Source organism: Lissotriton helveticus, chromosome 1_1 (assembly GCF_964261635.1).
Source record: "Lissotriton helveticus chromosome 1_1, aLisHel1.1, whole genome shotgun sequence".
In the NCBI taxonomy this organism is placed as follows: domain Eukaryota; kingdom Metazoa; phylum Chordata; class Amphibia; order Caudata; family Salamandridae; genus Lissotriton; species Lissotriton helveticus.
Window position 1 is genome coordinate 370,039,662 of NC_136057.1, and position 27,392 is coordinate 370,067,053.

The window sequence follows — 27,392 nt, forward strand, 5'->3', positions numbered from 1 at the left end:
TACCCTGAAAGCGGTCCCAGGATGCTTGTTTCCAGTCCAGGGAGGACCTGGCCTGGCAGTTCAGTCTTGACTGTTCCTATGGGGCACAGGGTTAAGATTGATTTGCATATGGCTGGGTCCAAACTGGGGTGGTGTAGTGGGCATAAGAACAATGGATTTAACCCATATCTTTTGACTGGGGGAGAATGTTTGCATTGTCAGCATTCCGTCAATCATTTGTTTGCTGTAACACTTTTCGCCCTAAGTGGGATGGGTATGCCCAGACGTGGGTCCCTTGCTCACTTTGCCATTGGATTCAAGCTAGCCTGACTGAAGAAGGGTGACATACCCTGAAACCGGTCTCAGGATGCTTGTTTCTGGTCCAGTGAGGACCTGACCATTCGGTCTGGACTGTTCCCATGGGGCACAGGGTCAAGACTGATTTGCATATGGCTGGGTCCAAACTGGGGTGGCGTAGTGGGCAAAAGAACGATCAATTTAACCAGGATCTTTTGACTGGGGGAGAATGTTTGCATTGTCAGCCTTCCGTCCATCATTTGTTTGCGGTAACACAGTCCACTTACGCTTACAGGGAGGGGGGGGGGGGACAAAGCTACATAACCAAGCTCTTCCCCACTGCCAGAGGTAACATGGATGCGTCCGCTGTCCCCACACAATGTAATGTGGTAGGGTCTGGGGCCATCATGCGTACATAATGAACACATGGACACAGTTAGATAGACAGTGGAACTGGCTACGGGCATGTGCGGCCTGCCCCTTTTTATTACCACAGTCGCATGTCCAGTGACGCCTGTGCTGGATGCGTGTGGGGTGAGTGTAAGCCAGCCCTCAGGGAATGGTTGGTGCTACCAACAACTACAACAGTGATCATCAGATCACACACAGAGATTCAATCATAAAGGGTCCATAACTTGTGGTGACCTAAGGCAGGGGCACCAGATCTGAATTCACAAAAGATACTATCATATAGGGTCCATGACCTGTGGTGCACTGAGATAGGGGTACCAGATCTGAAATCATACACAAAAGATTCTATCATAAAGGGTTCATGACTTGTGGTGCACTGAGTTAGGGGCACCAGAGATGAGCGTGCTCAAGTGAAGAAATTGTTAATGTCCCTTCGGGATATTCCTGCTGCCTGAGGTGACATTGTTGCGTCAGCTGTTTACAGACTGTTTACAGCCCGAATGTCAATCATAAAGGATCCATGAGTTGTGATGCACAGAGTTAGTGGCACCTGAAGAGCTCAGCGTGTGTGCAGTCAGCGATGATGGCGTGTCCTTGCAGGTCAGGATTGGATTGGATATGTGTGAGACCTGCTGACCACAGTGTAGGCCGAAGGCAGCGGTCAGCAAGGGCACAAAGCCACGTGGCGTCTACTTGAGCTCCACAGAGTTAGTGGCACCTTAAGCACTCAGTGTGTGCGCAGCCAGCGATGATGCGTTGTCCGGGCGGGCCGCACTGGATGCAATGTCTGTTGCCTACTGGACTCTGCAATTAATAAATGAAGACTCAATTTTAATTGTGAGCCTTGCTGTCCGCAGTGTAGGCCTGAGGCAGCCGTCAGCAAGGGCCCACAGCCACGTGGCGTTGACTTGAGCAGCACAGAGTTAGTAGCACCTGAAGCACTCCGCGTGTGTGCAGCCAGAAATGATGCGTGGTCCGGGCGGGCAGCACTGGTAGCAATGTCTGTTGCCTACTAGACTGCGTCATCTTCAATCGTGACTCAATCTGTATTGTGAGCCCTGCTGTCCGCAGTGTAGGCCAGAGGCAGCGGACAGCAAAGGCCCACAGCCACATGGCGTTGACTTGAGCTGCACAGAGTTAGTGGCACCTGAAGCAATCAGTGTGTGCGCAGCCAGCGATGATGCGTCGTCTGGGCGGGCCACACTGGATGCTATGTCTGTTGCCTACTGGACTGTGTCATCTTCAATCGTGACTTGGTCTGAATTGTGAGCCCTGCGATCGAAGGCAGTAGTCATCACAGACGTAACTCTGCAGTGCTGTGCCGCTGGGTTCGCAGAGGGCCTGTGTTGAGGAGGCCGGCGGTCACGACGGCGGCCTCGTGGCAGGGTCCGAGCCGCCGCACTGGCAGACGCGTTGGCCTTCCCATAAGTGAACCACGCCCAGAACCCTGGCCTATTTATTCACACTCCTACTCTGGACTGGCAAAACATCGGACCAGCCCAATCTGCTTACGCTTACAGGGGATCGACACAGCTACATGACTGAGATCTTCCTCACTGCCTGAGGTAACTTGGTTGCGTTCGCTGTCCACAACACTGCAAGCACCAGCAGTATATGTCCACATAGACAGGTCTGTCCAGCAAATCACCGCCACACTTGGCATTGTGTGCATTCTTATTCATGGGTGACTGGCCTCCTTCACACATACTTGGTTCCCACCTCTCCCAACATTCAGCTATTGTGTGGCCGAGGGGCCATGCCGTTTTCAGAAAGTCCGCTGTCCTGTTCTGCGCCGCTGGTAGTTGGGGGGAGGGTGCCCTAGGGGTGGTGGCGGTGGGTGTTGTTGCCTTCTTGGATCTCTGAGCTGCATGATCAGTAGCTCCATGACATGTGTTGGTATTCAGATGTGGCTCTGGGCTGGGCTCCCTTTCGTACTGCAGGTAGTCTTCCTGCTTCACACCAGTAAAAGACAGGTGTTAAATTCCTACTGCTAACAAGGCTTATCGCCTGTTTTTAGCTGGTTGTTGAAAATATCACAAAGTGGTGTTTTCATGTTTTTTGCAAGGGAACGCCTACTCTGAATTTCATTAGCGTTGTTTGTCGCTCTCATCCATGGTGATGTTTTTTGCGGAAGCTATCGCTGGAAAACATTAGATATATATTTTACTCAGTCATTCGTGCATGCTTCGTTTCACCAAAGGTGCAGAGAAATAGAGAGATGGGGGTTTTCAATAAAAGTATTTATTGAACAGTCTTCTTTCTAATGCAGAAGAAATGAACTGCTACAATCGTAATGCGTACAGCACGAAGAGTATTATAAAATAATACTGTAAAAGCATGGTATGGTTTCTAAGCCATAAAATACATACATAAATAAAAAAAGACTAAAAGTAATCAACTGGTGCTTCTAAAATATGCCTACCCCGATGTACCTAACCTAAGTCTAGTACGAGGGAAGAAGTAAGTGTGGTGTAGCATAAGTTTAGTATTCTTTTGCCAAGAATCTATCCAAGATTTCTCTTAGGGTCTAATCAGCTCCAAACCTTGGTTTAGAATGAAGGAGGTCTGGTATCTCTGTCTCCGGACTCGATTTCCCAACACCCCGCAAGGGGAGCTTGGAAACACTTCAGCTGGATTTCTCGGCAAGAGAAAAGACAGCGTCTCTCTCAGTGCATCTGCTGGAGGGTCGGCTTCCTTCGGCACTTGCTGTAGCGAGATGCGTCGGGCAAGTAGATAGTCGAACTGCTCCAAACCACCGTGTGCTTGCTATGGCAAGTGTGGGCATATTTATACCTTGAAGGTGCCGGGTTTGACGTACAGTTGGACATAATAACTTCATCAAAGAGTCGTAGTTCTTTGAAAACTCCATGAGTTCTAGGACAAATCAATATTCAAGCAAGGGGAAGTCCCTAACTGCTGAAGCCGAGTTTTCCAAGAAATCGGTGTGGCTTTTCGGAACTAGTGGAAGTAGCCATGCCGTATTTGGACTGGATCGGTCATGTCTAAATATGGTTATGATTTCTATGCCTATATAAGGACAAGGTGATGTATACCTATATAAGGGCATGAATCAGGAAAATTACACTAGGGTCCTAAAATGCTATACAACACTCCGAGCTAGCTGGCACTCACAATTAAGTCTAATATATTCCATCTAGACCTAGTCGACCTAAGTCCTACGTCACATCTATAGGATATATTATTCCAATGTGCAGAGCCTATTGGGAATATAGGAACTACACTACATGGCACCCAACGTTTGGTAAGGCACTAATTTAATGCTAGATACTAGAGTAACTCAGTCGTACTTTTCACAGAAACCCCCTTTTTCCCGTAAAATACTCCAATAGACGTCTGGAGTGGGTAAACGGATAAAATATTCGACATTACTGAGTAGGACGAAAATCCTATGTATTCGTTTTTGGTTTAATTCAACGTTTAAGGATACAGTGTTCCAAAATATTGTGCACCTTATCTTTGTTTCCTTGAAACTTGCTCTGCAAACTTTCAGTCAACAAAATGAGTGACAAAGAAAACAGTGGAGATGCAGTAAATGCAAACCAACCGGGTTTCAACCTTACAGGTTTCTAAGAAACTGATGCAGATGCTATAATCATCCCGGAAAACCATCGCTATAAAGCTTATACAAAATGACCTATCATCAAGAGGTGGTAGGGTAATTTTTGTCAGAGGCACACTAATATCGTCAGACAGAGGTATTCTATTCATGGATTATTTTCCCTGAAGCAAATCCAAGAACACAAGTGTTCCGCTTCTACAAGATAGAGGAACCTCCAGCGGAATACACTCCTTTTGAGGATATTGAAATTCCATTAACATACCAAGAGCATGCGCTCTGGTTTAAAGGCGCCCTATAACATCAAAATCACATTACCAGGCTCGGTCCACTAGGTAGTCCAGGAGCAACACGGCCGGTACTAGCCAGCTATACACCACATCCTGACATTGAAAGAATGACAGATGTAGAACTATTAGCTCAGCTAAAACAATTAATTAAAATACATAGACAATTGGTTCAATATGTCATGCGGACTCTAACAGTCCAACCTGCTATAAGGATTCCACAGCACACCCCTCATCAGGGGAACACAAACAAAATTAAACCACAGACTATACAATCGGTCATTGGTAAATTACCTACAAAAAGGGAACAAATTCCATTCTGGTTAGCTCAAAAAAATTACTCAAATCGGGGCAGTATTTCCAGATAGTACACCTCATGAGAAACACAGGATTCTAACAATCTGTTTACCAATGGGGATCGCACCACACCTGGAGGACTGTGACACTTGGGGTACAGTCTTTGCTGCAATCTACACAAAAACACATGGTGTTCCGTCTATGGCGGTAATATCAGACGACCTGAAACAGATTCAAAATGAATACGGGGCAGAGCCTGCTTTAAATCTCGGTATGAAGTTACTGAAGGATTTCAAACAGGTCTCAGCTATAATATTAGCTAATATTAAAGGTGAAGCAGCAGCCGTGGCAATCTGCCAAAAACTAACAAACTTACATTCTAAACTATGCAGAAAGGATTTAACCTTTCTACGAACTAATCAAACCTGATTTCAAATCAACTAATTGGACTCAAATACACACAGAAATGTTGCGTTCAGTGCAAACAGACATGTTAGTAACAACCCATTTACAGACACACGTAAACGTATGCAACCTTGTAATCCGAATCATCCCAGGGAGATGCAGATTCACATACTTAACCTTTAATGAAGGTGAAAAGGTACCAATAGCTTATAAATCACACTTGTACACAAGCTGAAATGAAATTCACTTTAACAGAAAAAATTCTGACAGCGGTTCAAACTGCAGTAGCGAAAGAGAGAGCCCTTGCACAGGGAAAACACATAATGGTAGTTACGCCTGTACCTGCCTTAGAGGCAGTGACAAAAGCGAGCATTCCGAATGCGAAAGCTTTACATCCAAGGTGGATACAATGGGTTAATTCTCTTGCTGCAACAGACGTTGAATACGTTTTTGACCCTTACTTGAAAACTCAAGAATTTCTACAATATGAACAAGAATGTCCTCTGCCAACTGAGATTCTGCCTCTCGAACATTACGGATGTATAATTTTTACAGACGGATCAGCACAGCCTGCAATTAGGGGTAAACAAGCTTATAGTGCTGTGTGCGCGATTGTTAAAGGTTGCTGGCGCAATGGTAAATTCCGACCTATGGTCACAAAAACTCAATCTCTAGGAGATTGTACAGCTCAGCGAGCTGAACTACAGGCTTTCAAGATGGCGCTTGAAAATACCGATCGCGAATTCCCCACACTCATAGTGTGCGATTCTTATTACTGCGTCCAGTCTTACAATGAATACTTGCAGAACTGGATTCAAAACGTGGCACACTCAAGCATAAAATGCTTTGGGAACAAGTAGTTCAATTACAGGAAGAACTACAAAAGACTCATGTGATCCATCAGCGTGATGGCGTTCACGTTTCAGGGAATTCATTGGCTGTTGAAGCCGTAAAGTCAGCTGTGCAAACGGCTTCCGTAGCTGCAATCACTCGTTCAAAAACAAAAATAGACAGCGACATAATGCAAGCTGTCACTGCTTCAATAAAAGACAGTGGTAAAACACTTCCAAAAGGCTTTCCACTCAAGTACTCATATATAATTGATGCAAATAATGTTCCTTTTGCTCGAATCCCTGGAGTGGGGGATAGAGTAATCCCAAACATGGAACATAGATTAGGACTAATTTTAGCAGCACATGAAGGACTTGCCTCTGCACACGCAGGTGTTTCCGCCACAGTGTCATTATTAAAGCAAAGATAATGGTGGCCGCGCATGAGGAAAAAGACCCAAACCTATGTTTTGGAATGTGAAATCTGCCAGAAAATGAAAGTTTCAACAGTAAAACCCCCGGCGCAGACGCCCCTTTTAATTTCAGATAAACCACTAGCATGTGGTTACCTGGACCACTGTGGTCCCTTACAAAGGGATGGCAACTGTAAATATATCATGGTCGCAGTGGATTCATGCTCAAGATTAATTTGGATGTGGCCTCAGCGCTCGGCTGATGCCCGAACTGTTATAAAAGATTTGCGAGTCTTTATCGGCACATACGCAATCGGCATGCTACATTCTGACAAGGGTCCTGCGTTTAGCTCCAAAGCTTACAAAGAGGCCATGGCCAGCTTGGGCGTTGCATTGCGGTACTCAAGTCCATTCCATCCTGAGGGTAATTCGGTTGTGGAAAGAAAAAACCGTGACATAAAGCAATCTATAACAGCAAGGGTATTAGGCTTGGGTGACGGGTGGGTCAAACATCTAATAAGTGTCCAACGTAGTCTTAACAATCTGCCAAGAAATTCTCTGGGTGGAATCACTCCATATGAAATCCTTTTTGGTACTAGAATGATTGTCGAAGACCTCGATCGTCATACTTCAGTGGTAGAACAAAAACCTTTTGGTATCAAATCCCGCTTAGCTGTTTTGCAGGACCTGAATGAAACAAGAAGTCTAAGCAACACATTACAGAAGCCAACAACCACTGAAGAAAAACCACCTGTCTCAGCAAGACCTGTCTGGATTCCAAAGATTGGGGATCTGGTCAGAGAAAAAATAGCAGAACAGAAGGAATTTGGGCCTTCTTACAGAAAACCAGTACCTGTGCTAGCGATCCACGGATCAAGAACAGTGTTACTGCCGCCCCTTGCTGGAAGAAAGGAGAACCGGTTCGTATCTATTGACCTGGTAAAACCACACCATGTGGCCGATAATAAGTAGTAGGCCCAGTGGGCTCCAAAGATGTAGCAGACAACCAAATCTTGCTACTATCCAAGAGGTTCAAACTGAGAGACTCATCACCTTTGAAGAATCTGCAGTAAGAAAAGAAGGACTATGCAACAAAGCCATGGAACTTGTGCCTCTTGAAACCCAAATAACAGTTTGTCAAGAAACTCCTGTCTACAATGATGTAGCAACTGACTATACTATTATGACAAGGGATCAAGCCGCTCCAGCGATTTCAAGCAATCCGGATGCAATACCAACAATTGACAGAACTGCCTCTGTCTATTTCATCAGTTTTGATACGTTTTCTGTGGATCCCAGTGAGCCCGAAACATCGCCAGCAAATAAAACTTTCAAGGAACAAGTAACAGAACTTTTTAACCAGCTTGCAAATACACATCTGGTTTCACCATGGGTTGAATTTTGGATTGTGTTAGGTATACTTTTTCTCCTACTATGGCTTATTCTTGTTTTAAGTTTGGGAAAGCTGATGGATGGAAAATATAGTAAAATGGACACAGCAAGTAAGAACATCAACTTGCTCCTGAAGCCACACAAATCATCTCATCGTGAACAAAGAGACCTATCATCAGTGAACATCACAGCCGTTCCTCTACCTGGTGGTATAGCATGGGGCAGAACTGATTATGACATTTATGGCCCTGTCGAGCTGTTGAAGATTCCACACCAATTTAAAGTTTCCTTGAGTGACTTTGTTTCACCCAGCACATTTTCTGATGATTGGGACTTTGAGACTGTTAATAACATGATGGAAGACTTAGAAATGTCAGCAAAATTTACAAAACATGAATACTTAGAAGGTTCATCAGATTATGAACAAATGTATTGTTTTAGTATTACATATGTTTATTGAGGGTACAACAGGTGGTAATTAAAAACTGGCATTTTCAGAATGACAAAACCATCCGGGAGCAAACCCACCAAGCAGTGTTGAGGAGTACTCAAAGCCTGACCACCTTGTGAGAAAGCAAACTTATACACAGCAAGCCGCCTACAACCCAACCAGGGCCGGCCGCGTCATAAACAAAAAGGTGGAGAGTGTGCGTCCCTGAGGCATTGCTACATCCCCTCCCGCTGAAAGGCCAGAGGTCTCAACGACCTGCGTTACCGCCGCCGAGAGTCTGGCGCTCCATCTGCAATCGCTGGTAATTGCCATTATTGCATCTCTGCCACCCGAAGCCCCCCGCCCGAAAAAAGTTCAGAAACCAACTCAGAACAAAACAGGAGAGAAAAGAAAGGGAGGACTTATCATAGTCAGTCTCAATGTCTCTCGAACCCCCGCCCCCCCTCCTAACTTGCCCCCTCCCCCCCCCCCCAAATACCCCCCCCCCTCACCCCATGGTACATGGTCTATTTGCGTGCCGGCCCGGGGCCTACAAAGTCCTCGATGGCAGATCACTGAGCGTTTGGCTCCTATCCGACGTCCGTCAGTCTCAACAGCTGGAGGTACTTGGGGCAGGTCACCTCCGTGAACTCAGATGCCAATAGGGACAAGAATGGTTTCCACAGATCCGCATAGCGCGCTCCCTCCCCCGCTCTTGATAAAGACAATTTCTCCATACCCAGAACCATCCACAGGCGATGTAGCCAACCCAGGTGTGTGGGGATGTGTTTAGATCGCCAGTGTGCCACTATATTTTGTACCGCTGACCCCAGTGCGATCGCTATCAAACGTCCTCCCCGTGATTTCAGCGGATAGGTCAGCGCGTTAGGTAACCCCAAAAGCACGTATGCGGGGAAGCGTGGGATGTCTGTTTCAAAGTGTGTGTCTACCTCCCTCAATATCTGGCTCCAGTATTCCCGTAGAAGTGGGCAGTCCCAGAGTATATGTACCCGTGTGCCAATCTGTCCGCAACCGCGCCAGCACCGTGGGTCTTGCTTGCTATCCATTTCGTACAGGCGTTCGGGGGTATAATACCAGTAGGACGCAAGTTTCGTAAGTGTGTCTGTAAGGCCCATGTGGTAGGCCGAGTGTCGTGCCCTGTAGTAGACCCCCTCCCACTCTTTGTGTGTCAGGGCTCTCCCCAACTCCTTCTCCCAGCGCACCCTACCCGCATTATACGTGTATTTGTGTTTCTGCATCAGCATCTTATAGATGTAGATTATAGATATGATTAACTGTTTGTCGTTGGTGCGGGAAATTAGCCAGCGTTCGAATTTGGCCTGGTGTCTATCCGCCATCGGCCGCACTGTGGCGCCGATCGCCCAATGCCTCACCTGTAGGTAGCGGAGCCGTTCGGTCTCTAGCAGGTCAAATTCTTGTCGAAATTGCTGGAAGGGAATCACCCCCTTCCGAGTCATAGACATGATGGAGAGCCAAACAGCTGGCAGGCTTCCAGCGCGCGCAAACGCCCTCTCATCCAACCCTGGGTGGAATTCCGGATTTCCTATGATGGGCGTAAGGGGGGAAGGGTGGGTGGTGAATTCCTGACTAATCCCCACTCGGTCCCAAATTTCTAGGGGGACCCGTGTGATGAAGGATGCATAGAGATTGGGCGGCCTATGTTCTCGTCTCATGAAGGGGATTTCCTGCAGAGTCCGTCCCGCTACCGCCTGATCCTAAAACAACCAATGTTTCTCGGACTCCCACCTGACCCATTCAACTAGAAAACGGAGCTGGGATGCTCGAAAATATGTCGCTAGGTCTGGTATCCCGATTCCGCCCTGTTCTGGCGCCAGCATGGCGGTCTGGCGTTTCATGCGGGGTTTCCGCCCGTTCCAAATGAATTGTGACAAGTCGGACTGCGTTTGTTTTATCCAGCCTCGGGGTGGTGCAAGAGGGATCGTACGAAAAAGGTACAGGATCTGGGGAAGGACAGTCATCTTCACTGCCGCCACTCTACCCAGCCAGGATAGCGGATAATATTTCCAACGGCTCAGCTAGTTTCTGATCTTCTGCAAATGTATTGTTTTAATCATTATGGTCATCATTATTTGCACAAATCTGCAAACCCTAGAAATGGTTTTACTTATAATCAATAGGAACATTGTCCGACGCCACCAAAGGGTAGCTCAAAAACATTTTTTGAAAAATGTCCATACTTCTCAGGTTTTAATGTCACAAATCCAGAAACATTTTACTTTAAAAATGTTAATAAGAAAGGAATGAAAAGTATGTTGACTAATACTAAGCAAATGTATTCTGCGGCCTTTTATGCTCAATTGTCCACATTAGGTTTTGACTTTTGGAAAGACAACACTGAGACGAAAACTGTCTGGGGCACAAAAGACTGGCAGGTGCAAGGTTTAGAAGCCTTATTCAGAGCCTGCATCATTACAGAACAAATAATGTTCTTTAATGAAACTGTTCAACAGACATCTTGTCTTGGCTTGGCTAAGATAAAAGACTTAAACAAACCGTCCATACCTAAGCCCACACCTGATAGTAATGGAACTACAGATGAGGAGGTAGACGTGAAATATATTTTACAACAAAACAGAACTAATCCTGATTGGAGAAAATGGTTAATCTGGCTCACAGACACTTATAACTGTCAAGATACATTCCTGAATAAGACACAAGGGTTTACAGTAACTAGGCCAGATCCAAGATATGTCCAGAGACAACATCCAGGGATAATAAGAACATACAGTGTAGGAAAACTGTGCCTTGAGTGGCTACATAAATCCGCACTCCCAGATATAAAACAACACTTAACTTTACCTAAAGATGGCGTTGATTTGAGAGACTTCTTACAAGGACCTCGTAAACCACGTCATAAACGTTTGATACGCCGGTATTTATGCTGCTTATAATGAAGCATGGACAGTCACGCAAATGGAAACTGCAGAACGAATAAGAGAAATTGATCGTATTAGTTTAGAGAAAGCTCTCTCAGTAGTTGACAATGGGTTAACAACTCTGTCATCCAGAATTTATTCTTTGGACAGCATTGTATCCTCTGCCATAGACATAACGGAACAGGGCTTGCTCATGTAACAACATGGACAGTCTCAATTACGTTATATAATGCTGCTAGGCTGGACGTTAAAAAATCTTCGTTCAGGCTATGTGCCTTGGCGTCTAATCAACACCACGTCATTGTTTGCTGGGTTTAACCTTACAGATGAACAAATCTCTTTGGCACAGAGGGGAGCAGACTATACGGTGCTGAGCATAGAAAAACTGGAAAGATTACCATTAACCGTTTCTGAGAAATCAGCCGTAGATTGGCTAATACATGGCACCATCACGATGCCAGTGACGATTTTCCAGTTTCAGTATTGCTTGAAACACATACCAGCAGGCCTGTCTGAAAGGTTGGGTAAAGAATACATAAAGTCGACCTGGGATTTACCATACTCACACAAATGTTGGAGTGGGGAATAGGAGGTATTTCTTAGTGGTAAAAATTACAAAAGCTCACTGAGCGCTACACTTTTATGTCAGGGTATTAATTTGCATGGAGCCTGCGATGGTTCTTCGAGTAACTTATCCTGCCACCTGCAAGGTTCTCCGGCAGCAGTGATAGATCCAATTTTCAGGCAGCTTTCCAATGGGAGCTACATAATGTTGAATGATCACAGCTGTTGTGGAATGATGCCAGGAGAAGCCTATCTCGTTAGTGTGTCAGCCAGGGTCCCTTGTTGTATGCAAGTATTGTTTCCTAAAACTAAGACAGACGGGGAGTCGCCGCTATGGCCTTCACTGAACAGCTCTTCTATACAAATTGATACTTTAAGCAGAATGAAAGCTATTCTTTTACAAAATACTGTGCCACTGACCTCGTCCAAAGAGACGTATGATCTGCAAGTTGCAAGGTCCTCTGCAGAGATACATGCCCTATTATCAACAAACTGCCCCATACATTTCGCAGAAATGTTAGGTCGTATCTTAAACATGTCTGATACCAGTGGTATTATACATGTATTTAAAACGATTTTTTCTGGACTGTTAGCACCCTTTGAAGCAGTCCTAGGCATCTTTCCACACTTTGTGCACTCTATGTTCGGCGGCCTGCCTCTCATTTTGGGACTCGTAGCAGGGATACTATTTTTGTTCCACCTGCTCCAATATGGAAAGTCCTGTCACCAGCGATACCCAGATTATCATGGCGAACACTCTTCTGGCAATGCAGTATCGTGAGCGCGTAACAAAGATTCTTGGCTTGGCTCGTTTGAGAGATCTGAATACCACGTGGTTCCCATCATTCAGACCAATCTGGCAAGATTGCATCTTACCTGTTCTACGATGCCTGCTTTGTGGAGAGGAATGCGTGGTGGATATTTGTCTGACACTTCCATCAGCACTGCCAACGGATGTTGACGCTTTGCTTGGTTCGGTAACGGCTCATGCATTGTGTTGTCCCCAACGGCTACCAATCCTGATGACGGCATTCATTGAGGTCTCACCAGCGACTCCAGCTGACGGTGAGATACATGGACCCACAGGTACCATCTACTGCAAACATTGCTAATGCGACTGACGCGAACGACGATGCTTCTCATCTGTGTACGATTGATCTACTTAATGATGTGGTTCAACTTTCACCCACTGCGGTAGACTATTTCTTTGCCAGCTTAGAAGATTTAATGTTTTCTCCTGACACCGAGAATAACTTTTCAAATTAGCACACAGCGTTCTATCAACTTTGAATATGACCTTCGTTTTTCAAAACAAAAAAAAATTCTAACTTTGGAACTCTATTTTTCTATGATTTGATTTGACTTTTTCAAAAAATTAACTTTGGCACAAAGTAATCTGCTTAAAGTAGAACTATTCTTATAGAACAAGAATTCTTTGAATACTTCCTAGAAACAATATTGACCTTATCCACAAACCAAAACAGTTTATATATTCTGCTATGGGATGGTCTCGCCCTTTTTATTCTGTATTTAAGAGCCATTTCATAAATGTAATTTTCATGATTCATTCAGTTAGCATTGCCAATATCATACTATATGCCTAAAATGAAAACATTGCTTTCAAATGCATACAGTACGAATGCTCATTTTCGTGTACAACCATTTCAAATGCATTTTATGTATGGGTGGGAATGTAAACACATGCTTTAGATATGTTTTAGTACTTGAATTTAGTAAGGTCGAACATAATAAAGTGTAGTGGGTGTTGTATAGCATTTTAGGACCCTAGTGTAATTTTCCCGATTCATGCCCTTGTATGGGTATAAATCATCTTGTCCTTATATAGGCATAGAAATCATAACCTAATTTGAACATGGCCCATGTAGTCCAAATACAGGCATGGATACTTCCACTAGTTCCGAAAAGCCACAACGATTTCTTGGAAAACTCTGCTTCAGCAGTTAGGGACTTCCCCTTGCTTGAATATTGATTTGTCCAAGAACTCATGGAGTTTTCAACGAACTGCGACTCTTTGAGGACGTTATTATGTTCACCTTTACGTCAAACTCGGCACCTTCATGGTATAAATATTCCCACACTTGCCCTAGCAAACACACAGTGGTTTGGAGCAGTTCGACTATCTACTTGCACGACGCAGCTCGCTACAGCAAATGCCGAAGGAAGCCGACCCTCCAGCTGACACACTGACAGAGAGGCTGCCTTTCGCTCGCTGAGAATCCAGCTCCAGTGTTTCCAAGCTCCCCTTGTGGGGTGTTGGGAAATCGAGTCCTGAGACAAAGATACCAGACCTCCTTCATTCTAAAACCACGGTACAGAGCTGATTAGACCCTAAGAGAAATCTTGCATAGATTCTTGGCAAAGAATACTAAACTTATGCTACACCTCACTTACTTCTTCCCTCGTACTAGACTTAGGTTAGGTACATTGGGGTAGGCGTATTTTAGAAGCACCAGTTGAGTACTTTTAGTCTTTATTTATTTATGAATGTATTTTATGGTTTAGAAACCATACCATTCTTTTACAGTATTATTTTAGAATATTCTTCTTGCTGTATGCATTATACTTGACAGCAAGTACTACGATTGTAGCAGTTCACTTCTTCAGCATGAGAAAGAAGACTGTTCAATAAATACTTTTATTGAAAACACCCGTCTCTCTATTTTCTCTGCACCTCTGATGAAACGAAGTATGCACGATTGACTGAGTAAAATATCTATCTATTGTTTCCACGACTCTGAAGATGCGTTTTATCTTGGGGAAACAAAGTTGTCATGTTTATACGGTTGTCAGAAACGAATCCCTTCTTGTTTATTCGAGAAAGTTTCTAGTGACCTCTGAGCTAGCTGGCACTCACAATTTAGTCTAATACATTCGATAGAGACCGAGTCGACCTAAATCTTACGTCACATCTATAGGATATATTATTCCAATGTGCAGAGCCTATTAGGAATATAGGAACTACACTACACCCTTAAACAGAGACACGGGTCGATTAATCTCATTTGGAACAATCCGGTCCTCGTAAAATAGGCTCTGTGGAGTATTGTCAGCTGAATTCATTGGAATCCCAAGCGTATGGCTACCTCACATGGGTAAATTCACCAAGGAGTCTGAGGGGTACTATGTAAGCCAGGTCAGCCCCCCACTCACTGAATCACAACACTCACTGAATCACAACACAATAATGACCTGGCCTAAATCCTAGGACAGAAACAAGTGGACCTAGTGTCTGTCAGTAGCTGCCACGACTTTGTGTGCTTCATGAGCAGTTAATCATACACTGTCTGACTCTGTAGGTTCCTGTCCTATCTGTAAAAGTGATCCCTGTTAGTGCAGCCCAGTGCTAGGTGTAGTAAATACAGTCCAGATTCTGCAAGTGAGTGCCAATAAAGTGCAAAAGAACAAAAATTGTGTGCAGCGGTACGGGGAGCCTCACGGAAGTAACACCATGGGAGTACACTGGTTGGTTCTTACCAGTGGACTCAGGTTCTCTTCATTAGCACACACGTACCTTAAAGAAAACAAAAAAGTAAGAGTAAATAAATGATAATGATAGTAAAGTGCACGTGAGGTGAATGTACAGTGAAACCATTCGTGAATTTACTGGTTATAAGCACTAAAGTGTTTCTCTAAGTGCTAAAAAAAACTGACTTCATAAAGTGGATCCTGACATTTAAGGATCACTTTATTGTTGTTAAAAACAAGCTATAACCGACACTAGCTTTTCACCTTTATTCCATGTTGTGGGTTTGCTCACATTAAAAGGATACTATTGTTGTCTCTTTTCATCATAGAGAGCCAACATGTTTCATTGCCTGTCGATTTTGAGGCAATTTCTTCAGGGCACGGGTCAGTACCACCACTCTGCTTTCCTTTCACAAATGAATGTATTCCGCTTAGGTGCTCAGTCTGAGCATACCGGTGACCTCCTTTTTAGGGCTCGGCCTACGTCAACCCTGCGTCAGCAGGGGAGGCGGAGCTCCGAGCTCTTATGTTATTAAAAAAAAAAAAGTTTCTTTAGGGGTCCGGGCTGCAACATTCCTTAGTGCGCGCGCGTTTTTTATGGCATCTGCATAGTGATTCGTCTTCGCTGTGCTGTGTTTTTAGTAGCCTTGACGCGATAGGCTTAATGTAATTTGTCCTTCGCCATGTTGGCATTTTCTGTGTGGTTACGCGCACAGCAGTGCATTAATTTCAATTAGGAGCTGTCAGGGTGCCGCGATAATGTAATGCAGATGTTGTGGGCGCGTTCACCAGTCTGCAGTGAATGGCGCGCGTTCGTGCTTTTCTTGTGTTTTCTTTCCGTGTAGGGCAGACGTGAAAGGCATTGTCTTAAGAGCAGAAGGCCATATATCTTCAATTATCTCGCCATCACGGCGGAGATAATTGAAAACATATGCCTGGAGTGGCGCGCGCGAGGCCGAGAGCTGAGCAGGATGACTCCATGCCACAGTGTAAGCAGTGCTTAATTTGTAGAAAAATAAGTCCCGGTGCTCAAAATCTTTCTTATGCGGCGGCCGCAACTTCTCACAGTTATTCACATGGTTAAATTACTACGCCACCCAATTGTACCATTGTTATGGCCACTGCCTACACTGACAACTCGGAAGCAGCCAGAATCAAAAATAAACTACTGCTTGAGCATCACGACATCGATTATAACAGTCTACTTATTTTACAACTGCATTAATTCAAACAAAATGCATTTGAAAGTGCGTTCCTGGGCAAATTGCTTTCATGTGCCGAGCATTACGATCTGCTGCAATAAAGAGGTGTTTTTTAGAAACAAAGTTGGGTAGACTGTTAATTGCTATATGTAACAAAATCAGACCATTCAGTTTAGCGTGTAGAAGCAATTTACTTGAGAATGGTTTTGCATGAAAGTATAGCCATTCAAACATGTCAAGGCACTGGATTGTCCAGAGGGGATTAAACAGTCCACCTAAATACTTTTTTATTTATTTAGTAGTGAATTTATGAGCGTTTATGTAGTGAATGCCACCTGGTAGGCATACGCCTTTTGGTGCAAGAGCTTTACATTCTTAAAATGTATTAGTTTGTAAGGGTAGTCCACTGTGCCTCGCAGCGCTTTGGTCGCCTTTGACTATGAACATGAAGCAGCTTTGGAAAAGTGCGTTTTGCCTACTAGCCCCGAACTAGTTATAAGTACAGGGCCAGTGTAATGCCCCCAATAAGCAGCGGGTGCTGGTAAAAGGTAGCAGTGGGCATTCTTGGCACAGTGGTGCAGTGTGCAGCCTGCAGTGGAAGGTAACCACGAGCGCAGGCAAGTGAGTGTGCCCAGCACCTGTCAAAGACTTTAATGCCTCTGGGCACAGCCCGGGTAACTTGCCGTTATCGTGTGTGTAGTGAGCGCAGAGTAGTGAGTGCAGAGTGCAGAGTGCAGAGTAGTGAGTGCAGAGTAGTGAGTGCAGAGTAGTGAGTGCAGAGTAGTGAGTGCAGAGTAGTGAGTGCAGAGTAGTGAGTGCAGAGTAGTGAGTGCAGAGTAGTGAGTGCAGAGTGGTGAGTGCAGAGTGGTGAGTGCAGAGTGGTGAGTGCAGAGTGGTGAGTGCAGAGTGGTGAGTGCAGAGTGGTGAGGGCAGAGTGGTGAGGGCAGAGGGCAGAGTAGTGAGGGCAGAGTAGTGAGGGCAGAGTAGTGAGGGCAGAGTAGTGAGGGCAGAGTAGTGAGGGCAGAGTAGTGAGGGCAGAGCAGTGAGTAGTGAGGGCAGAGTAGTGAGGGCAGAGTGCAGAGTAGTGAGGGCAGAGTAGTGAGTGGAGAGTAGTGAGTGGAGAGTAGTGAGTGCAGAGTAGTGAGTCCAGAGTAGTGAGGGCAGAGTAGTGAGGGCAGAGTAGTGAGGGCAGAGTATTGAGGGCAGAGTAGTGAGGGCAGAGTAGTGAGGGCAGAGTAGTGAGGGCAGAGTAGTGAGGGCAGAGTAGTGAGGGCAGAGTAGTGAGGGCAGAGTGCAGAGTAGTGAGGGCAGAGTAGGGAGTGCAGGTGCAGAGTGGTGTGTGCTGTTGAGTGCAGAGTGCTGTGTATTGACAATGTAAATGACAATGCCATTTATTTATGATTTAAAGAAAAAAAAAGAAATGTCATGAGCAATGCCAATAGCTCTACCTTTAATGATGCCGAGACCATTGCATTGTAAATGCTTGTTTCTTTTTGTCACTGCAACGATTATGCCCCCAGCTACTGTAGTTAGCCCATGAGATGCAGGTGCCGGTCTGTTACTCGTCCAACTCGTGGACGAGTAACAGACCGGCACCAGCATCTCACGGGCTAACAGTAGCTGGGGGCATAATCGCTACAGTGACAAAAAGAAAAATGGAAAGCCAGTGTGCTGAGTGTGGAAATGTGAGGTTAAGGCAGCTCAAGGCAGTTGTCTGCAGCTTAGCAGCAGTTGCAGAGGCTTTTGCAGCCTGAAGGGGCAGAATGCAACACGAGGGCATGGCCTCCAAGAGCGTTATACTCTTGGTGTTCTTGGAAGGTGGAAGACTGAGGATGCTCTAAATGGAATCCTCCCCAAAGGATATAACCAGTAGAGCAAATACAGAATCCTTTCTTTGTCTTTCGGATTTTTTTGAGCAACATGTTCTGCGAATGTTACAGTTCTGATGATCATAATCAGATTACGGGATCATTCAGAAACTCTTCTTTACGGCATCAGTATAACACTACATGAAAAAAATGCTTTTCCAGTATCAGTGCAGTCATAATAAAAGTGTAAATGTTAAGTCAGAGTAAAGTGAGTATGGGAGTGCGTTGCTCTTTCAGAAAGGAAGGACAACTGGTTGCCGTTGGGAGAACCCACCGGTGAGGAGCATGTTAATCTGGGGCCTATGTGGTCTAAAGGCTAAAAAGCATTAGTCTAATAAAGGTGAAATGATGGAGAAAGACGTTATTGTTGAATACTACATTTTTCATATATTATCTAGATAACGCTTCATTGCTCATTACACACAATAGCGCACTAAAATATCTACACAAATAACTGTAAAGGTTTGTCACTCAAAGAAAACCACAATGTGGTGAAAAAGAGCAACTGACTTGATCTTTGGTCATCTTCTGCAGCTCCTCCTCCCAAGCTGCTCTGTCGTCGTCTAGATAGTAGGAAGCAGGTGGGCTGAGTCCGTGCAGGATCTGGGGGTCTCGGTCCTGGCAGAGGGCAGTCAGGTGGCCGATGTATAACTTCAACTTGCTGCGGTTCTGGTCGAGTTCTAAAAGAGGCTGGGTTATCTGGTTAAGACAATGGAAAATGTGTTCATACACTTACGCAGGGTGAAAGGTCAGATAAAAAGTGTACAGTGATCGGCAGAACTCCATCACAATATGCCACAGAGAATGAGAACGAAGTGAAGAAAAGCGCTTTGTACTTATGCTACTCTGCAAACACAAGAACGAGTAATATGCATATTCAGATACAATTTAAAGCCTTAAGGCTATATAGATTTTAATCGCATCCCAACTACACAAATCTAGAGTTTATTAAATGTGTCAGTCATCAAATTACATTTTTTTGTTTCATTTTCAAACCATAAAAGTCGCAGAAAAAAAAAAATACAGAAAGTGCTTTGAAGACATGGGTTTCAAGAGAGAACAGCTTGACACGTTTAGAATTCATGAGGACACATCAAGGCCCACCAGATCAAGTCATTTGAAATTCAATGTCCTCGATCAGACACAATAAAACAATAATCAATTCAGTTATGTTTAAGTATATGATTTTTTAAAACTTTTTTGAGCATGACACCACACCCTAGAAATAAACAATGTATTTTCTTTATAAAGTGCATAGTGCCTTTGACCATAGTGTCCAAGAGAAAACAGCTTAACACGTTTAGAATTCATGGGGACGTCCAGATCAAGTCATTTAAAAGGCATTGCTCTAGATCAGACAATAAAACAATCATTCAGTTATGTTTAAGTATATGAGTATTGTTAAAAAATTTCAAGCATGACACCATACCCTGGAGAGAAACATTTAAAAAAAAATTATAAAGTGCACAGTGCCTTTGACCAGCGCCGGAAAATCACCAAAACGGCAAGCAACCTTAGAGACAGACATTTTGTAAAGTGCGTGGTCCCTTTAAAGGTGCCAGGAAAGATTTAAAATTCTCCAGAGTTCCGAATGATCTATTTAGGCAAGTAAAAAGGTAAATTTTGATGCATAATCAGAGAGCTAATCGTTTTCCAACTAGCCTCCTTAAACGAATTGCAGCAGCGATGTATCAATACATCATTTCGCAGATATATTCTGTTTGCTGAAGGTGGAATAAGGCGGCCTACATTTTCTAATATTCAGCACCCTCAGGAGTGGTACAATGAATTCCCTACGCACTTTATCATATAGCTGACAGTAAAAAAGAAAATGCAGCATGTTCTGCAAAGAATTACAGAATTACAATCACAAGGGCAGGGATCCAGATGGGCATCGTGATATGTTTTACTAGGATACGACACCAGAAAGTGCGCGATGCCAAATCTAAATCTTGAAAGGTAAAACTTTTTTAAATGGCTGAAAGGCTAAAAGGGTACAGATGATATGGCCCAATTTCTTCATTGGTAACCAAAGGTAAATAATCGGCTACAAGCTTTTTTTCTGACCTCCCCATGTTCTCTTCACACCATTAAGCGATTTAAAAGATCTCTTTTTAATTGAAGTTTCGTAACAAAGGCAATAAGATGATGGTTAGCAAAACAGTCTTGCCTCCCCACCAGGGCCAGCTGCGTCCTGACATGGCCAAGCCACGGTATTTTGTGCACATGGTCACACTATAGGCCATCTGGAATTATTGCTCAGTTAAGGCCGGTTCCTCAATTACCCAGATCAAACGCCAGAACATAATTGGGGCGATTTGTATTCGAGCTGCCAGAGAAGTTAGCCCCAATTCCTTATGACAAATAATGAAAGGCATGCTGGGTGGGGCAGACATTAATCTTCTAACAAAGACATTTTCAATGGTTTGTAAGGTTGATCAATTACAAAAACCCCATACCCCAGCACCGTACAGAATCACAGCACAGCACCGGGCGTTATAAATATTAAGGAGGGTCTTGATTGGTTTAGACCCAAGCTTCCTACTGAACCTGGATAGGGCTTCAAGCGTGTTTTCGAAGCTCCATCTCCTAGCTTCTACAAGGTGGGCCCATGTGCCTTTCTGGTCGAAAGGAGTGCCTAGGTAGTTGAAATTTGAGACCTGAGATAATTTGTTATTGTCTTTTTTTTACAGTGTACTTTCCCCACCACCATGACATGACTTGGCTGTATTGATCTTTAGGCCCAGCTAACTCGTGAATTTATTAAATTTGTTCGCAAGGGATTGCAGCCCCACACCTGTTCTTGAGATCATAATGACCACGGAATGCTATATTTGTCCAAATTATAGAAACGCTTAAAAAATGATTGGCCGGATACACTATATACGTACAGACCAACAATAACAGTAATACAAATATCCACTTAAAAAGGCATGCTAGGAAACATATCCGCAGCATTCCGCATTCAGGAGAAAAAAAAATGACTATTTAAATTCTGGATTGTAAATATGTAGACAGTTAAAAACACTGGCAAAGCAGTAAGCAGCGTGCGAGACAAAAATCATACTTTCTGATGAGCTTTCTGCTCCGAGTAATGGGCTGTCAAATCTATAGCATCAGATCATTTAAATGATTTGTGTAGTGCACATTGGAGAGATTACATATCCAATCCAAAATATAGAATTTGGTGACAAAAAGAAAATGAAAAGCTGTTTTTTGCGAGAAAAACATTGTACTTTCAGCAGAAAACGCTGCACTGCTATTTCTGGATACAATTAATGTATTTAAATTAAAACTATTTAGCAAAAACAAAAACATACTATTGGATGTCAAAATTAATATTTAAACAAATAGCTGTATTTTCCTAATGTATTTAATCCTCTGACCAAACCTATGTTGATGGCAGTATTTAGGCAGCTTGGCATAGTCATAAATAACAAACCAGTTAATAAAGTGACCCATCCATACCATGGGCGCTCTCTTAAAATGCGTTGTGCCTCTGACTTACTGATTAAAAACAACACTCTTATTGCCGCCACTGCACCAGGGGACTTCAGGACCCAGAAGACACTGCTGCTGCCTGGGGGAGGTGCCGTCTACGACGCCCGCGCTTAAAAGCGCGCAACGCCACCCGCGACACGGGAAAACAACACTCTTGTTGCCGCTACTGCACCAGGGGACTTCATGCCCCAGAAGACACTGCTGCTGTCTGGGGGAGGTGCCGTCTACGACGCCCGCGCAACGCCACCCGCAACGCGGGAAAACAACACACTTACTGTCGCCACTGCACCAGGGTACTTCAGGCCCCAGAAGACACTGATGCTGCCTGGGGGATGTGCCGTCTACCAAGGATGTGCCAAGGGCGGGCCCGTCCTAGCCAGGAAGAGGCAGGGCTGGGCCCACCCTGTTCGCCTCACTCCCCGCGAACTTCTTCGCGAAGAAAGTTGGCCTGAATCAAGGTACTGTTCTAATCCATACTTTGGCTCCTCGATTTGTGTTTGCCTTGGACTTTTGGACTATTGTTATAATATTACTAATCCAGTTTAAAATCCTGTATTATTGAGGTTTATTAGGTCCAATGAGAAGTGCGATTTTTGGGATAGACCAGGCTATCAGTCATTCTATTGTAGCCAGCCTTAGTCCAACTATATCCGGGCTACTCCTAGGATAATGGGGAAGTGGAAGCCATTGGAGGAGAGGTGGGAGGGAAGCATGGGGGGGGGGGACGTAATATTAGGAAAAAGGCAAAAAAGTCATGGAAGTTTGCTGCAAATACTTGTGTCATGGACCGAATAAACACGCTTATTAGCGAGTGTGAGGATATCCTCGTATCAGCACCTCTTAAACATGTAAATAGCAACACCAAAACTCATCAGAAAGAGAAGCTCTATGTAAACCAAGCAAAGCCAGCCATCCCAGATATGTTTTGCAAAGCCAGAAAGAGTCAGTTGCCCACCTCAACCATTGAGGCCCAGAACCAAAGTGCTTCTCTACAAATTGTAATACAACCTGAGGGTGGTGAGCTTTCTCTAGATGTAGATCATGTAGTCCACATTGATCCAATCGTCATTTGCACCAACAGATTCCAACCACTTGGAGACGCACAAATGCAAAACAGGGTAGAGGAGATTAACCTAATGCGAGTACAAGCTCAGATTCAAACTAATAACCCCCCTCAAGAGCAAATCACTACTGCAGGTATGCAAGTTCAGACTCTAGAAAAGATGACACAAGAAGTTTCCATATTGAGAGTCGAAGTGCAGGTAATGAAGGGTTCATTGGAGGAGATACTTGTACTGGTTAAATCTTTAGTTCCGGGGGCGGGACCACAAGGTCAGCGCAGCTCACAGGGCGTTAATAAGATGGAACCCTTATTCGGACCTCCACCTAAAGACTACCTGGGTCTTCGGACCAACTCAGGCCTTTCAGTTAATAATGGGAGAGGCAAGTTTATACACAAAACCATATCCAGTCAAGAAAGGTCCCAATGGCTCGAATGCTCAATCAGTGAGGCGCACAGTCCCCGCCGCAGATTATGCCAATATCCTTACACCGCATGGCACACAACTAGATAGGACGATCTATCAGCTCCTTAGGCACACAGATTAGGCACACGAGGGCTCAAGGTTCCCAGGACCTGGCTTGGGGCCAATCGGAGAGTATAAGCATAATACACATAAGCTGCCAAGAATTTATATGGCCAAGGTCCCAAAACTAACTCCAAATGGTGGCATTGAGAATAGGGATTCCCTAACGAACAAAGCCATCCATTGGATAAGGCAAGTGAGAGGTTGTTACTCAGTGATTAGGGAGGACATCGTAGCTGCGCGAAGGATTTCTCTCCATAGTCATCCTTTTGATAGTATCGAACTTACTATGAAAAGCACAGACCTAGTTGAGAAACTCTTTACACTAGAGTTCCGCACTAGCCCCCCGGAGAACTCTAGAATACAATTCAGACGCTCCCTCCCTGGCTATGACATCGAGGCCTCCCAGGGACAGTATATATTGCAGGGTTGCTCTAGCCTTGAGACTAATGACTGACTAAACCTTAAAGATTCACCCAGGGTTCAAAAAGGTCCTACTATCACATCCTCTAGGGCGGGACCTAAGAAGAGGCCATCATCCCCTAATATAATTGTGGCTCCATCGTCGGAAGCTGATGGTGTGTTAGGAATGACTGTCCTATCAACACCGAAACAATCCATGCCCCAGACCCCAGATCCTACCCTACCCGAAAGCAATGTCTCAAGTGGGTTTTTTGCAGAACCTGTTATTATGCTGGGCACGCATCTACCAGGAATGGCTAGGTACCCAGCACAGCATAATATAACGCCTCAGATTTTAGAGACCCCACCAACAGAATGTAACATTTTGAGCTGGAACATCGCAGGACTTAATTAAAAGCTAAGCTCGCTTGAATGGCATACATTTGTAGAGACACATGATATATGTGTCTTTCAAGAAACTTGGGCCAAAACACCCCTGTTTCGCGATGGGTATTTAAACTTCTCTGTAGGAGCCGATAGGGGAGAAAAAGGAAGGCCCTTGGGTGGTTTAACTATTTGGGTTCGCCAAGAGCTTAAGGCCAATATCCAGGTTCTTTCCACCCAGAACAAGGATATACAGGCGATCAGATTGACCACTCGCAATCATTTATCAATAGTGCTATTTAACATCTACGTCAGGGGCACTAGTGGGAAAAGATCGAGAGTTAAAGCGGCTCTCGAAGACTTCCTTGATATGCAACTTGATGCTTCCAAGGTGATAATAGCGGGGGACTTTAATACATTGATCGAACCCCTTACTGTGGAAGATGGACCCCCAGCAAATGGGGGGTTCCACCTCGAGAGCTAAAGCCTATTAGAAAATGGTTGGATGTGGCCATTCAATTAAATAGCATCTGCATGGAACAGGGCTTACGGGCTCTGAATGTGTGCACCCAATCAGACAGGCAAGGAGCGAATACTTTTAACAATCGCTTTGATGCAAGTAGAATAGACTATCGCTTGGTAAGCCTGTGCCTATGGCATTTGGTGGCGGACATGAAGGTCATTGTTAGGCTTGAAAGCGACCATAACCCACTGTGGTGTACTTGAAGTGTCAAACGGCAGATTCACACCTTAGAGACAGGCATCACTTAGGTGAGGTTGTTTCCACCAACGACTAAAGGAGGCTTAAGTGGCTACAGATAAGAGAGTCGCCAGACTTATTAGATAACATCGCACAGAGCTTAGATCTTGCTATTAAGGAACTTGAGGCTAATGTATATCAAAAAAGGGATCATGCTAATATATTAAGTATTCACTCCGCCTTCTTTAAACTCTTACGCTCCTACTTTGTAAAGCAGGGAAAGAAGCCCAAAGTATCTGCCCCGAAAGAGGGGCGTTGGTATAACGGTGACTGTCGGGAGGCGCGCCTGGCCCTAGGGAAAGCCATAAAAGGGGGCGACCCAATAAAGGTTCGCGAAGCTCTACAAGCTCATGCAAACAAAACCCAAGAAAGCCTGGGATGATAAAAGGTGGCAGGAATTAAGGGACGCTTGTGCCACGAATAATCCAAAGCAATTCTGGCACGTCTACAAATGGTCTACCGGGGGACAGGCTGAGCACCCTCAAAATCACGTCTCCGTATCTTACTGGGTAAACCACTTTAAACCCCAATATGCTTCAACCCCATATTTGGGCGATAATGAATTTATAAGCGTGTTGTACTCAGAGGAAACTTTCACCAAGGCCGAAGTAGAGTCTGCACTGAAATAAATATTGCCGGGAAAAGCACCAGGGCCTGATGGCATCCCTGGCGACATTTTTCTACATGATAAAGCCAGATGGTGCAGATATATCCTCTTGCTATCAACTGCGATTGCACAAGGTGCCCCGATACCCGTTTCTTGGAAAAGTGCGGAAATCATCCCGGTCTATAAGAAAGGGGACAAAGCAAGCCCGGGAATCTATAGCCCTATCAGCCTAATCGACTGCCTCCAGAAAATAGTTGGTAGGATGGTGCTAAACAGATTACAGGGGTGGGTCGAGGAGTCCGGGGTTATATCTCCATTGCAGGCTGGATTCCGAGCGTTCTTAAGCACCATCGACCAGGTGTTTAGATTTATCTTAATATACTGGAAGATTGTGACAATAAGCAAGGGTAGTCTTTATACTGCCTTTGTAGATCTTAAGGTGGCATTTAACCTAGTTCCCCGTTGGAAGTTATGGCTAGTTCTGAAACAGCTTGGGCTCCCGTTAGACCTCTTGACTCTGATTAGAAGGCTCCACGAAGACTACAGTGCCCAAATTAGATGGGGGGGGGGGGGGCAGGTGGAAGTCACTGAATTGTTCCCTGTAGAACGTGACGTGAGACATGGGACAGGGATGTGTGATGGCCCCTACGCTATTCTCGTTTTATATTAACGGGAAAGTTGAATGTATGAGCGCAACACCAACTGATGCCCCCACATTAGAAAAAACACTGATATTGATGTTTGCCGACGACACATTGATCTTGTCCAAGACCCCTAGTGGGCTTCAGAAAGCCCTAAAAATTGTTGAGGACTTTTGCTCACAGAAGGGCTTGGAGGTCAATGTGTCCAGGACAAAGCTAATGGCATTCAATGCGCGTAAGGCTAACTTGAAGGGTTTCAGTATGAAGGATGGACCGCTAGAATTAGTTAAAGAGTTCACCTATCTAGGGGGGAACTTTCAAGGAAACATGAAATGGGATCGCCAAATCGAACTAGCATCTCTTAAACTCAGGCAGATTTCAGGGATTCTCAGTCAGGAACACAATCAATCAATCAATGTCTTTATTTAGATATAACACAGATATCTTTAAAAGAAGAATACAAAATTCACATTATAATCCAAATGTTAAAAAAGTACAAAAACGCGATTGGTTATTTAACAGTCGTATAAAAAATAGAGGTCATCCACAACTTGATCCTTCTTATTCAATAACATTATAAAATTAACGCAACCGTGGTATCTTACGTATAAAAACAGCCCAATACTCTTACAATACATTTTATAATCATTTCATTTTTGCTTCCTTAGAAGTTAATAAATGTTGTAAGGTATATTAAGTGGTTAAAGGGATCAGGGCTAGGCTTAGTGGGGACTCATTTGGTTAAAATTACGATATGCTTGTTGAATAAAATTGGCTAGCCTTGAGAACTGTGGTTTCTGAGTTCAAGGCCACGAAGATGGCTTGCCTGCAGGTCCGGGCACCCAACCTGTTCCATTCAGCTTTTAGTTTGCACCTACGTTGAGAAATATAAAAAGGGCAAAGGCAAACCACATGCAGCAAAGTTTCCCCCGTTTTGCCACACCCTCTACAGGTTGTATCTTCCACCGTACGTTGCCAGGAGGGCAGGTCTTGCAAAAAACGCCAGTCACCCATTCTGATAGCTATAAGGCTACGTTTAAGATACAGTGAATATGTACAAGACAGGTAAGTTGCGGGTGCTAGCCGTCTGTATGAGTTTATAAGTGCCCAGGAGTGGTAAGTTTTGCAAAAAGTGCTTTATCAATGTTTAGCGGT

The 27,392-nt window shown here is 44.4% G+C and overlaps 1 protein-coding gene across 10 annotated transcripts in view; it reads right to left on the reverse strand.

Moving 5' to 3' along the window:
- Window positions 1-27,392, reverse strand: part of ERC1 (ELKS/RAB6-interacting/CAST family member 1) — a 2,156,751-nt gene that overhangs the window by 94,563 nt on the left and 2,034,796 nt on the right. For 9 of the 10 annotated variants that reach the window (XM_078673690.1, XM_078673694.1, XM_078673688.1 and 6 more), the window contains one exon: window positions 18,867-19,055. In XM_078673690.1, the coding sequence (XP_078529816.1) occupies window positions 18,867-19,055 (189 nt within the window). Of the gene's footprint in view, window positions 1-18,866; window positions 19,056-27,392 lie in introns of those variants that run through there. The other variant, XM_078673692.1, reaches the window with a different exon arrangement.